The sequence below is a fragment of the Salvelinus fontinalis genome, chromosome 12 (genome assembly GCF_029448725.1).
Source record: "Salvelinus fontinalis isolate EN_2023a chromosome 12, ASM2944872v1, whole genome shotgun sequence".
NCBI classification, from domain to species: domain Eukaryota; kingdom Metazoa; phylum Chordata; class Actinopteri; order Salmoniformes; family Salmonidae; genus Salvelinus; species Salvelinus fontinalis.
This window is the reverse complement of record NC_074676.1, coordinates 49,276,909-49,292,144: the sequence shown is the minus strand read 5'-3', so window position 1 is coordinate 49,292,144 and position 15,236 is coordinate 49,276,909. Positions and strand designations below refer to the sequence as shown.

Genomic DNA, 15,236 nt, shown 5'->3' with positions numbered 1-15,236 from the left:
GACTCAAACTGGAAATACGTTTATGATACATCTGTCTGTGGTCAACCCTCCCCTGGCCCCTGGAGAGCTCCTGGGTGCTCAGATTTTGCTCCAGTCCTACTCGAACACAAATCATGTCTTTTAGAGCAGGGCTAGAGCAAAAGCCTGCATTCCTGGAAGCAATACGTGAGGTTCTACTGTACCTTCGGCTGTGCTCGCTGTCTTGTAGGGAGATGCCTAAGTCCCAGTCATTGTCATGCAGGGTAATGAAATCTGTGGAGAGAGATGAAAATTGTAACTAAGCAGGTTGAAGTAGAATTTTTCTCCAATATTGAAATGCGCCCGTCTCTGTTTCTCTAGAAATTACAACACAAAAAGCACAAATCAAATCCAATTTTTCCGGTCGCACACACATGTTTAGCCGATGTTATCACGTGTGTAGCGAAATACTTGTGCAGAGTTGCAAAGAAAAAGCCATATCTCGGGCTGGCCAATGAAAATAAAAGATTAAGATGGGCAAAAGAACACAGACACTGGACAGAGGAACTCTGCCTAGGAGGCCAGCATCCCGGAGTTGCCTCTTCACTGTTGACGTTGAGACTGGTGTTTTGCGGGTACTGTTTGCTGCCAGTTGAGTACTTGTGAGGCATTTGTTTCTCAAACAAGACACCCTAATGTACTTGTCCTCTTGCTCAGTTGTGCACCGGGACCTCCCACTCCTCTTTCTATTCTGGTTAGAGCCTGTTTGTGCTGTTCTGTAAAGGGAGTAGTACACAGCGTTGTACGAGATCTTCAGTTTCTCATGGAATAGCCTTCATTTCTCAGAACAAGAATAGACTGACGAGTTTAAGAAGAAAGTTCTTCGTTTCTGGCCCTTTTGAGCCTGTAATCGAACCCATAAATGCTGACGCTCCAGATACTCAACTAGTCTAAAGAAGGCCAGTTTTTCTGCTTCCTTAATCAGAACAACAGTTTTCAGCTGTGATAACATAATTGCAAAAGGGTTTTCTAATGATGAATTAGCCTTTTAAAATGATAAACTTGGATTAGCTAACACAACATGCCATTGGAACACAGGAGTGATGGTTGCTAATAATGGGCCTCTACACCTATGTAGATATTCCATTAAAAAAGAGCCGTTAGCAGCTACAATAGTCATTTACAACATTAACAATGTCTACACTGTATTTCTGATCAATTTGTTGTTATTTTAATGGACCAAAAAATGTTTTTCTTTCAAAAACAAGGACATTGCTAAGTGACCACAAACTTTTGAACGGTAGTGTGTATGTATGTATGTACAGTATATCACAAAAGTGAGTATACCCCTCACATTTTTGTAAATATTTGAGTATATCTTTTCATGTGACAACACTGAAGAAATGACACTTTGCTACAATGTAAAGTAGTGAGTGTACAGCTTGTATAACAGTTTAAATTTGCTGTCCCCTCAAAATAACTCAACACACAGGCATTAATGTCTAAACCGCTGGCAACAAAAGTGAGTACACCCCTAAGTGAAAATGTCCAAATTGGGCCAAAAGTGTCAATATTTTGTGTGGCCACCATCATTTTCCAGCACTGCCTTAACCCTCTTGGGCATGGAGTTCACCAGAGCTTCACAGATTGCCACTGGAGTCCTCTTCCACTCCTCCATGACGATATCACGGAGCTGGTGGATGTTAGAGACCTTGCACTCCTCCACCTTCCATTTGAGGATGCCCCACAGATGCTCAATAGGGTTTAGGTCTGGAGACATGCTTGGACAGTCCATCACCTTTACTTTCAGCTTCTCTAGCAAGGCTGTGGAATTCTAGGTGGTGTGTTTGGTGTCGTTATTGTCTTGGAATACTGCACTGCGGCCCAGTCTCCGAAGGGAGGGGATCATACTCTGCTTCAGTATGTCACAGTACATGTTGTCATTCAAGGTTCCCTCAATGAACTGTAGCTCCCCAGTGACGGCAGCACTCATGCAGCCCCAGACCATGACACTCCCACCACCATGCTTGACTGTAGGCAAGACACACTTGTCTTTGTACTCCTCACCTGGTTGCCGCCACACACCATCTGAACCAAATAAGTTTATCTTGGTCTCATCAGACCACAGGACATGGTTCCAGTAATCCATGTCCTTAGTCTGCTTGTCTTCAGCAAACTGTTTGTGGGCTTTCTTGTGCATCATTTTTAGAAGAGGCTTCCTTCTGGGACGACAGCCATGCAGACCAATTTGATGCAGTATACGGCGTATGGTCTGAGCACTGACAGGCTGACCCCCAACCCCTTCAACCTCTGCAGCAATGCTGGCAGCAATCATACGTCTATTTCCCAAAGACAACCTCTGGATATGACGTTGAGCACGTGCACTCAACTTCTTTGGTCGACCATGGCGAGGCCTGTTCTGAGTAGAACCTGTCCAGTTAAACCGCTGTATGGTCTTGGCCACCGTGCTGCAGCTCATTTTCAGAGTCTTGGCAATCTTCTTATAGCCCAGGCCATCTTTATGTAGAGCAACAATTATTTTTTTTCAGATCCTCAGAGAGTTCTTTGCCATGAGGTGCCATGTTAAACTTCCAGTGACCAGTCAGTATGAGGGAGTGTGAGAGCGATGACACCAAATTTAACACACCTGCTCCCCATTCACACCTGAGACCTTGTAACACTAACGAGTCACATGACACCGGGGAGGGAAAATGGCTAATTGGGCCCAATTTGGACATTTTCACTTAGGGGTGTACTCACTTTTGTTGCCAGTGGTTTAGACATTAATGCCTGTGTGTTGAGTTATTTTGAGGGGACAGCAAATTTACACTGTTATACAAGCTGTACACTCACTACTTTACATTGTAGCAAAGTGTAATTTCTTCAGTGTTGTCACATGAAAAGATATACTCAAATATTTACAAAAATGTGAGGGGTGTACTCACTTTTGTGATATACTGTATGTATGTATGTATGTATGTATGTATGTATGTATGTATGTATGTATGTACACACACACACACACACAGTACCAGTCAAAAGTTTGGACACCTACTCATTTAAGGGTTTTTTGTATTTTCAAAACTATAAAATAACACATATGGAATCACGTAGTAACCAAAAAAGTGTTAAACAAATCCAAATATATTTTAGATTCTTCAAAGCAACCACCCTTTGCCTTGACAGCTTAGCACAGTCTTGGCAGAAATGTTTTGGTACCTTTCCCCAGATCTGTGCCTCGATCCTGTCTCGGAGCTTTATGGACAATTCCTTCAACTCATGGCTTGGTTTTTGCTCTGACATGCACTGTCAACTGTGGGACCTTATATAGACAGGTGTGTGCCTTTCCAAATCATGTCCAATCAATTGAATTTACCACAGGTAAAGTCAAGTTGTAGAAACATCTAACATCTCAAGTATGATCAATGGAAACAGGATGAATACTTTCCGAATGCACTGTATGGAAGAACCGTATTAAGTTTATCCCATTTGTTTACTTATCACTTTGTCTATAAAAGCATGATTCATTTAGCATGAGAATATTTGAGGCCATGAAAGTGAGGGACAGAGCAACCCACAGGCGGAAGAAAACTTCTGTTTGTGAGACGGTCACAATTAGAGGGGCATTACGATCATTAAACATCTGGTCAACAGTCAGAAATAGACTATTATCGGCCTCCCTCCCACCTTCTCCTTGCTATTTAAAAAAAAAATCTCTACATTCCGTTGTAATTTATTACCTTTATCACATTACATTGATTGTTTATAAAGGTCCAATGCAGCCTTTTCATCTCAATATCAAATTATTTCTGGTTAACAATTAAGTACCTTACTGTGATTCTTTTTTATAAAAATTGTCAAAAATAAACAAATTTAGCTTCCTAGCCAAAGAGCAATTTCTCAAGCCAGAATTTTGTTTGGACTGTCTGGGAGTGGTCTGAGTGGGAAGGGGAAAACTGAAAACTAGCAGTTATTAGCAGAGATATTTGATCTATTAACTAATTCACTGCCTAGTGATGTTACTAGGCAGGCCAAAACTCCATCCCACCAAAACAGGCAGAATTTTCAGGCAGTCTTTTCAAACAGCTCTTACATTACAGGGTTATTATCATCATTTTCACAACTTCACAGTATTATTCAACCTCATAGTGTGGGAAATCATGTTTTATTCCAGCCTCATCAAAATGGAGGTGTCTGTTGCAAGAATATCACTGTGGTGGAAATATACTCTCCACTTGACTGCAAATAGATCAGGTCTGTCTCAGATAAATTCCTTACATCACTGAGGGTAAAAAAAATCCTTACTGTCTAGACTCTGTCTCTACTCACTGTAATCTCACTAATGTTATCTGAAGGTATGCTAAACAAGGCTAACGCATTTGCTAACATTCGATAATATAATCCAAGGTTTTGATAATGTTAGTCTGAAAAAGTAGTGTGCTGAACTTGAAAATAGCAGTACAGTGTGCTACTGTGTTTTTGGGGGAGAAACTCATTCAACAATATATATTTTTTGTTTATTAGTTGGTGCAATATGGTGGAGAATACAGGCTCAGCATCTTTAGCTCTTTACTGTACCTCTTCCATTGCATGGGGTCACCTCTGCCTTCTGCTCTCTCTCCAGGTTTTCTTTGGACCCTGGCTCCGGTCCCTGGCTCTTATTCAGCATCTGCTTGAGGAGGCCCCGGTTCATCTCCACCCTCTCTGCCAGAGATATGGAGATCCGGTTGCTGCACACACTATCCAGGCTGTTGGCCCTCCACAGGCCAAACGTTTCCCCCTGGGACCCCAGCTCGCCCATACACCGCCTCAGACCCTCCAGGCTGTCCCTGCGTAGCAGCTCCCTGCCCACCCTGCTGTGCCCCTTGGCCTTCCTCTGCTGGCCCCAGGGTTTAGCCACGTTAGCGGCACTAACGTTATCCTCCAGGGGACTAGCGTTGGCGCTAACGACAGAGAGGTTCTCTCGGCTGGAGCCCTCGCCCAGGCCGCGTGGGAGTGCTAGCAGGCTGAAGTCCAACCCAGCCATCCCTGCCCCCTCTATCAGGCTGTCAGGCACAACTGGTGAGAACGTGTAACCCTGGGACTCTGCATCGTCATCGCTACTGCTGGAGCCCCAACTCACAAGCGAGGGACTGAATAGGGAGGAGGGCACAGGGGAGGCCTTCTTATCCATGTCAGCCTTGAAGGCTGTCTTGTTGCGCTCAGACAGGGCCTTGACCTTGGATTTCACGGGTGACACGGCTGATCCCGGGGGCCCGGGTTGCTGCTGGAGCAGGAGCTGGCTGAGGGGGTATGGGGAGGACGAGGTGGGTCTGGGGCTGGAGGAGGGTTGGTCGTCTTCTGTACCAGGGTGGAGGGTCTGGGGCTCGGCCCTCTGTGGCACACGAGGCATGGGGAGAAAGGAGTCGGCCGAGGCTACTTTCTCCATGTCCACATCACACAGTCAGTCATGGAGGAAAGAGAAGAGAAAGACACAAGCTTTTTATTAGGGTAGGTAGCCTAGCGGTTGGAGCGTTGGGCCAGTAACCGAAAGACTGCACGTTCTAATACCCGAGCCGAAAAGATTAAAAAATCTGTCGATGTGCCCTTGAGCAAGGCACTTAATCCTAATTAGCTCCCTGGGTGCCATGCCTGACCCTGTAAAACAACACATTTCACTTTACCTATCCGGTGTATCTGACAATTAAAGCTTTTTTTATGTGAGATGTTGATTCAAAAGAGAGAACAATGTTTTTAATTTTAAGTTCACCGTTTTTGGAACTACAGCCTTTCAAATCTGTACTTTGATATGACAAATAACTATTAAATCAAACTACAATCCACAAAGGGCTTCAACCTGAGATTAACCTATTTGTCCCTGAATAGAAGAGAGAAACACAAAGGAAGTCTCTTTCCCCTGTCTTTGTATAAAGTTTGTAAAAGGCCATGTGCAGTCAAAAATGTGATTTTGCTGTGTTTTATATACATTTCCAGACAAATTTTGATAATGCCTTTTTTATGTCAGAGCTGTTTAAAAAGCCTGTTTTGGTGGTTTTGGCCTGCCTAGTAACATCACCAGGTGGTCAATTAGTTAATAGACCAATAAGAAAGAGTTTCAAACCTCTCTGCCAGATAGTTTTCAGTTTTCCGCTCCCCACTCAGACCACTCCCAGACAGTCCTAGCAAAATTCTTGCTTGAGAAATAACTCTTCCCTAAGAAGCCATTTCGTTTTCTTTTTGACCATTTTAATTGAAAGTACTAGAAATGATTTTATCTTGAGATTAAAAACTGCTGCATTGGACCTTTAAGAGAGACCTGGCCTTTGTTAAGGAACATGGTGTGCAGAAGTACAGCATTGCCTGGCAGCTAATTACTATGGCAACCCTCTCTGATATTCACTCCACTTTGAGGACACCACTTCGTCGCCAAGGGTAACATGACGGCGGCGATAAATGATGTCACAAACAGACCAGCTCAAAAGATAACTAGCAGACCAGTTTTAAGAACATTACATTAACAGTATGAATTGTGACCATTCCAGAGACTGTGGAAACAGCTTGTAGGTTAAAAGGAATCTAATAGACCACTGTATCCTATTATATTGCATTGAAATTAATTGTGTAGCACTCAAAGCTATAGAAAACTATGGAAAAACATTTGTATGTCACCCCTTTCCAAAACATATTGCCACATATTTGTCTTATCTCGAGAAGTATTCAGATCTATTGGCATTCGCAGCTTGCTTTTCTCACTCACTATGCAGCCGCAAATCCACAGAAGACCTCTAATTCTGCTGGCTAAATAGGCTAAATGGCATTAGATATACATCAACAAACCTAAAATATAAATCCTATTATTACTGGTTAGAGGTTAACAGGGTTGCAACCACCACATTTGAATAATTTTCTGCAGTAAATTTTGAGAATATTTTATGAAACACTAGGCAGGCTTTCGCAACTGTATGAAGAAAAGAGCAGAATGGTTGCCAGAGTCATCCTCATGTGTTCTGATTAATATAGTGTTTGTTGCTATGTTACCTTTCAATAACTACTCAGATTTTTACTCTGACCATAATTGACTTGCTACTCATCATACCCATATTCAACTACCTATCTCTATGAACATAGGCCTACTGTGCACATGAGTGTTTCTTAATGTTAGCGAGCGGAATTAATGTAATACCACAGGAGGTTGGTGAGGGGAGGACGGCTGATAATAATGTCTGGAATGGGGTGAATGGAATGGTATCAAATACATGGAACCATGCGTTTAATGTGCTTGATACCATTCCATTGATTCAATTCCTGCCATTACTAGACACCAAATTAAGGTGTCACCAGCTGCACGTGTGAAATACTACATACCATCGTCACCAAACAAACCCCAACACAGTTCTGTGTTTCTGAAGACACATCCCCTGCAAACACTGACAGCTCAGTAGAGTGCATGCTCACATGAGAGAAAAACACAGTCTTGTTCTCTGATAAACGAGTGTACAAAACATTAGGAACACCTTCCTAATATTGAGTTGCACCTCAGAAAAAGACTAAATTCATCAGGGTATGGACTCTACAAGGTGTTGAAAGCGTTCCACATGGATGCTGACCCATGTTTACTCCAATGCTTACCACAGATGTGTTAAATTAACTGTTGAGCGTGAAAAACCCTCCAGTGTTGCAATTCTTGACACAGTCAAACCGGTGTGCCTGGCACCTACTACTATGCCCCGTTCAAAGGCAGTGGTGGAAAAAGTACTCAATTGTCATACTTGAGTAAAAGTAAAGATACCTTTACAGAAAATGACTCAAGTGAAAGTCACCCAGAAGAATACTACTTGAGTAAAAGTCTAAAAGTATTTAGTTTTAAATATACTTACAGTTGAAGTTGGAAGTTTACATACACTTAGGTCGAAGTCATGAAAACACATTTTTCAACCACTCCACAAATTTCTTGTTAACAAACTATAGTTTTGGCAAGTCAGGTAGGACATCTACTTTGTGCACGACACAAGTAATTTTTCCAACAATTGTTTACAGACAGATTATTTCTTTAACGGTTTCTCTCCTCCTCTTCGTCTGAAGAGGAGGAGTAGGGATCAGACCAAAATGCAGCGGGTTTTGAAAACATAATGATTTATTAAACGACGAAGACGAACACGAAAAAACACTTGGAATGATTACAAAATAACAAAACGAACGTAGACAGACCTGAACTAGAGAACTTACATATAACACGAAGAACGCACTAACAGGTACAGACTACAAACAAAACGCTACAGTCCCGTGTGGTACGAACATACATACAGACACGGAAGACAACCACCCACAAACAAACAGTGAAACCAGCCTACCTTAATATGGTTCTCAATCAGAGGAAACGTCAAACACCTGCCTCTAATTGAGAACCATATCAGGCAACACATTAAACCCAACATAGAAACACAACACATAGAATGCCCACCCCAACTCACGCCCTGACCAACTAAACACATACAAAACAACAGAAAACAGGTCAGGAACGTGACAATTTCACTTATAATTCACTGTATCACAATTCCAGTGGGTCAGAAGTTTACATACACTAAGTTGACTGTGCCTTTAAACAGCTTGGAGAATTCCATAAAATTATGTCATGTCTTTAGAAGCTTCTGATAGGCTAATTGACATAATTTGAGTCAATTGTAGGTGTACCTGTGGATGTATTTCAAGGCCTAACTTCAAACCCAGTGCCTCTTTGCTTGACATCATGGGAAAATCAAAAGAAATCAGCCAAGATCTCAGAAAAAAATTGTAGCCCTCCACAAGTCTGGTTCATCCTTGGGAGCGATTTAAAAACATCTGAAGGTACCACGTTCATCTGTACAAACATTAGTATGCAAGTATAAACACCATGGGACCACGCAGCCGTCATACCGCTCATGAAGGAGACGCGTTCTGTCTCCTAGAGATGAATGTACTTTGGTGCAAAAAGTGCAAATCAATCCCAGAACAACAGCAAAGGACCTTGTGAAGATGCTGGAGGAAACAGGAACAATAGTATCTATATCCACTGTAAAACGAGTCCTATATCGACATAACCTGAAAGGCCGCTCAGCAAGGAAGAAGCCACTGCTCCAAAACTGCCATAAAAAAGCCAGACTACGGTTTGAAACTGCACATGGAGAAATGTCCTCTGGTCTGATGAAACAAAAATAGAACAGTTTGGCCATAATGACCATCATTATGTTTGGAGGAAAAGGGGGAGGCTTGTAAGCCGAAGAAAACCATCCCAACCGTGAAGCACGGGGGTGGCAGCATCATGTTGTGGGGGTGCTTTTCTGCAGGAGGGACTGGTGCACTTCACAAAAAAGATGGCTTCATGAGGAAGAAAAATTATGTTGATATATTGAAGCAACATCTCAAGACATCAGTCAGGAAGTTAAAGCTTGGTTGCAAATGGGTCTTCCAAATGGACAATGACCCCAAGCATACTTCCAAAAGTTGTGGAAAAAATGGCTTAAGGACAACAAAGTCAAGGTATTGGAGTGACCATCACAAAGCCCTGACCTCAATCCCATAGAACATTTGTTGGCAGAACTGAAAAAGCATGTGCGAGCAAGGAGACCTGCAAACCTGACTCAGTTACACCAGCTCTGTCAGGAGGAATGGGCCAAAATTCACCCAACTTGTGGAAGCTTGTGGAAGACTACCCGAAACGTTTGACCCAAGTTAACCAATTTAAAGGCAATGCTACCAAATACTAATTGAGTGTATGTAAACTTCCTACCCACTGGGAATGTGATTAAAGAACTGCAAGCTGAAATAAATAATTCTCTCTACTATTATTCTGACATTTCACATTCTTAAAATAAAGTGGTGATCCTAACTGACCTAAGACAGGGAATTTTTACAAGGATTAAATGTCAGGAGTTTTGAAAAACTGAGTTTAAAAGTATTTGGCTAAGGTGTATGTGAACTTCTGACTTCAACTGTAAGTATCAAAGTAAATGTAATTGCAACAATATGCTTAAGTATCAAATGTAAAAGTATGAATAATTTCATATTGCTTATAATGAGCAAATCGGACAGCACATTTTTTAAAATGTACGGATAGCCAGGGGCACACTACAAAACGCAGCCATCATTTACAAATGAAGCATTTGTGTTTCGTGAGTCCTCCAGATCAGAGGCAGTAGGGATTACCAGGGATGTTCTCTTGAATAGTGAGTTAATTGGACCGTTATCCTGTATCCTGCTAAGTATTGAAAATATAACGAGTACTTTTGCATGTCAGGGAAAATGTAAAGAGTAAAAAGTACATAATTTTCTTTCAGAATGTAGTAAAGTAACAGTAAAAGTTGTCCAAAATATAAATAAAGTACAGATAACGAAAAAAAAACTACTTAAGTAGTACTTTAAAGTATTTTTACTTAAGTACTTTACACCCCTGTTCAAAGGCACTTCCATACCCCATTCAAAGGCCCATCCACCCTCTGCATTTAACAAGTCAATAAGGGATCATAGCTTTCACCTGGGTTCTAATTTGATATAATTACTGTGTGTGCTTAATATGCAGGGCTCCCTGACAAGTTAACACAACCCACAGGCCTCAACTGTGAGCTGTCAAGTACCCTCAGTACCCTCTACTTAACCACACAAAGCATTACTGTAAAATACAGTACAACCCCACCAGGCAAGATGGAACATTGCATTTGCTGTGTCACTTGAACATGACCTACCATCATAAGTCACAGACACAGCTTTGATGGGAATGTGTTAATGTGTCTGTCTCAAGTCAGACCAGGGCCCATATTCATAAAGTGTCTCAGAGTGCTGTTCTAGGATCAGTTTTCCCCTTTAGATCACAGAGAATAATATTACAGGGTGGAACCTAGTGCTAGATCAGCATTCCTACTCAGAGACGCTTTATGTAGTGGCACCGTAGGGTTTTTTAATCATCAAAGATTTTGTCAGGAATGCAGCTGCTATCTCCAAATTCCAGGGAGCAACTGTGAGACACAGAGAGCATGTTAGAGGTTATAAGCTACACTTCCACTGCACTTATGTTGAAATGCAATGCATTTTTTTTTTTTTACATTTGTCATATAGCAGACACTCTTATCCAGAGCAATTTACAGTAGATTTTCTCATACTGGTCCCTCGCCCCGTGAGAATCAAACCCACAACCTTGGCGTTGCAAGCGCCATGCACTACCAACTGACCCACACGGGACGTCAAGGTCTACTTATGAGACCAAGCGAGAGAAGGAAAACAATTACTTCTGCAAGACTGGGTTTCTACTATAAGAAACTGTCTTATTCTACCATAATTTATCATAATTTCCTCTCATAGTCCCATCTCTACTGAATTGCCAGGTTTCTAGTACACATACAAATACGGTGGCCACAAAGGCTGTGAGAGATTTTGGCCTCTCCTGTCTGTACTTGAACTCAGACCAGAGATGACACCACAGATGCTGGGATCACAGCTACATTGAATGCTAGATCCAATTCTATTACAAATAATGACATATAGATGTCTTCCTTCTTTAAGTAATAGTTTGAGCTTATAGTCTCACTGACAGAATAAAAAGAGGGAAAAGTTATGAGGTCTTATCTCTCCCACTTCCATTGGGGTTTGGAGACTGAGGTAGCTCTTCCTCTGGTCTCCTCTCTCAAATCCCATCGTAAATTCGGTGAAATCTCAGCCAATGCATTTTTACTGTTATTTAAGCGGCACCTTCTATTTTGAAACAACCTTCCCCTTTCCCTCCCTCGCTCTCTCTCCCTCCAGCTGTGTTGGGGCAGTTCAAGTGTGGTGCTCATCTTCACTGAGCACTCTGGGATTTTCACCAACATTCTCCTCCCCTCAACAGCCCCTGCTGCCAACTATCTAGCTCCTCTCTCCTCCTTCCTCTGTGAAACCATCTACAGCAAGCAGTGGGCAGCAACAAACTGTAAAAGGTGATCAACATGTGTGGAAACCTCAGGGTTGCTTGGGAAGACAGTCTTGAGCAGCTGGTAGAGGACTGGCCACAGAAGTTCTTACTGGAACGCCAAGGACAGCTCTATTGGTGGAGAGGCTGAAACACTGCCCACTGTGGGTGGAGTCTCATAACTTCACCCTTGAATTTGAGAGAGAGGTGGAGAAAAAAAAGTATCAAAGGAATCTTAAATGCAGAGGAAGTGCACAAGTCTCCAGGCTCATATTCCGGTTCCTGTTGCCTCGGAATTTCCTTTGTTGATTCTCAATTTGGACTTGGCTCATTCGTCACTTCATATGTTAATGATTGTCAGATAACAATAATAACCCTTACATTTGAATTAATCTTTAAATATGCAAAAAGTTTCACTAGTTACGAACTGCGTTCTCATGTTTATTTTTTTTTCAGGGAGAAATTTTGAATCCCCAAAGTCTCCAAGGCCTGTTTTGAAACAGGGCCAAAGTAATAGGGAAAATTGGGTAAAAGATTGAACTTTATGCACTGCCAGATCCAAATACACAGACCTGAGTTAAAAGTAAAGCTTGGGAAACTGAGGAATCTATCACAAACTCACAGCCTTATGAAAAAAATTCTCTCCTTACCCCAAATCAATTCTGACCCTATTTTCCGAGCTGAAATGTGAGTTGCTCAATTCATCCTTTCCTTCTTCGAACAAGACCTCTATTGTACTCTAACTCCTATTTGTAACATATTACCACCACGATTCTAGACCAGGACTATGTCACATTAGCATTAGACCAATGCCCATCTCGACTTTGGGATAAAGCCGACATCTGTGTCTGGTGTTTGTTCACATTCTGTCAGTCTGAGTACCAGACTGGTAGTGTAATGGTGACTCTAATTATTTTTGAAAAGCAACAGTTTATGCCAGTGTTTCCTCAGTAGAGAGGGTTCTCTGAGTAACGCAGGACTATTACCTAATTTCTGCCAGTGGGCTGCTGAAGCAATAGTCCAATAGTATGTGTAGCCAGAGAGAAAGTAGTCGACAGCATATTAAGCTTTAATGTTGAAACAGTACTCTTCAGATTGCGGGGTTTTCAAAAAAAAAGCTGAATTCTAGTGCCTTCATGAGAGGATTAAAAAGCCTTGCTGTATGTATCTGACAGCCTTAGAAGGACAATGGGAGAAGACTATCGAGGATGCGGTGAAATCTGCACTTTTCACCAAGCTTGAAGTTGTCCTTTCCCTTGAACACAGATTTAGGAACAGTTTACAGCAATCCTAACCACCACTATTGAGGGATAAATGCAAACCTGACCTCAAGTCAGTGACTCTTCCATCATAGAGTCTGATGTTCTGGATCCCAATCATCATATACAAGACTCATTGAGCAACCTAGACCAAACGCTGGACATATACATCGTGTTTCCCCTGGGTTTTTTGCAGTAGAGGTGGCAAAGGTAGCGTGGTGGGGTGCATTGCTACTAGCGTTAGTGCAATGTCATGCTAGCTTTTCCAGTAGACTTTCAGTCATTGAGCCAACAGCTATCCATTGAAAATAACGTTTTGGCGTTAAATTACATCATATTTCTTGCTGAGGTGGCAATAATTTAGCAGCGGTGAGACACCTCTGTTAAATTAATATAGGGGTAACACTGTACATAACATCAGATACTTTTGTATAGATAGTGTATGTGGACACCCCTTCAAATTAGCGGATTCGGCTATTTCAGCTACACTCATTGCTGACAGGTGTATAAAATCGAGCACACAGCCATGCAATCCCCACAGACAGACATTGGCAGTAGAATGGCCTTACTGAAGAGCTCAGGGACTTTCAACGTGATACCATCATAGGATGCCACCTTTCCAACAAGTCAGTTTCTCAAATGTCTGCCCTGCTGGAGCTGCTCCTCTCATTGTAAGTGCTGTTATTGTGAAATTGGAAAGTCTAGGAGTAACGAAGGCTCAGCCGCGAAGTGGTAGGCCACACAATCTCACAGAATGGGATGGCAGAGTGTGTCTGTCCTCCCTCTTTTCTTGGTTGCAACACTCACTACCAAGTTCCAAACTGCCTCTGGAAGCAACATCAGCTGTTCGTTGGGAACTTCATGAAATGGGTTTCCATGGCCGAAGATCACCTAGCGCAATGCCAAGCGTTGGCTTGAGTGGTGTAAAGCTTTCCGCCATTGGACTCTGGAGCAGTGGAAACGCGTTTTCTGGATTGATGAATCACCCATCACCATCTGTCGTATCTGGGTTTGGCAGATGCCAGGAAAACACTGCCTGTCCAAATGCATTGTGCCAACTGTAAAGTTTGGTGGAGGAGGAATAATGGTCTGGGGTGGTTTTTCATGGTTCGGGCTAGGCCCCTTAGTTACAGTGAAGGGAAATCTTAACGCTACAGCTTGCAATGGCATTCTAGACCCATTGCTGATCCCACCTGATGTTTGGGTGCACGGGGGAGCGGATTACTTACTACCAATACAGTGGTAGGCTAAATTCTGTCAATATTATGTTGCTCTTTTCTGAAATGGCATATCATCATGTTGGAAAAGCCCTTCTATGGGGCGGAGCTAGCATGTTGGAGTGAACGGCTGCGTGTGAGAGGCTCCTGCAACTTTTTTGCGAAATAATCTAACTTAACCTACTTTATGATACTTTTTACAACAAACGTTTCTTTCTAATACAACATCGTAACTTTCTGTGTAAAAATACCGAGTAATAAGCGACCAAAGGACAATAAATCCACATCGGAGGCCTACTCCACACCAAACAACGAGACAGACATGGCGGAAGGCACAGGCAACAACGTGACACTTAAAGAACTTACCCAGGCTTTGGGAGAACTACGTGTTGCTTTAGCTGAGGATCTTAAGGCTACTATTGCTGAACTGGACACCAAAATCGAGGGCACCATTCGAGCGGTCGCTTCGCAGGGCCAGAGTATTGTGGACCTTGAGAGGGCTTCTGAATTCAGCGCTGGTAGGATCGACGAGTTAGAGAAGCTGTGCTCGTCACTACAGGGTACTGTGCAGAGGCTTTCTGTGAAAGTGGTCGACCTGGAGGGCCGTTCCAGACGTAATAACCTTCGCGTTGTTGGTCTGGCAGAGGGGGTAGAGGCGGGCTCTCGCCCCACCGACTTCTTCGCCAAGCTATTGAAGGATGCAATGGGATCGGACGTTTTGGCTTCGGACCCCCAGCTGGACCGTGCACATCGCGCCCCTGTCCCAGTGCCTGGACCGGGTCAACGCCCTCGCCCAGTAATCATCTGTTGTCACAGTTTCAAGACCAAGGATCTTATCCTGCGCGAGGCCCGAATGAGGGGCAACCTGTTACATAAAGGGCACCCCTTCCGTGTCTATGATGATTATGC

At 42.7% G+C, this 15,236-nt stretch overlaps 1 protein-coding gene across 1 annotated transcript in view; it reads right to left on the bottom strand.

Annotated features, from left to right (window-relative positions):
* LOC129867564 (uncharacterized protein KIAA1614-like) overlaps positions 1-5,386 on the bottom strand; it is a 35,953-nt gene extending 30,567 nt beyond the window's left edge. Inside the window, 2 exon segments of the mRNA XM_055941046.1 lie at positions 183-252; positions 4,537-5,386. Of these exon segments, the coding sequence (XP_055797021.1) occupies positions 183-252; positions 4,537-5,386 (920 nt within the window).
* Positions 5,387-15,236: the final 9,850 nt, after the last annotated feature.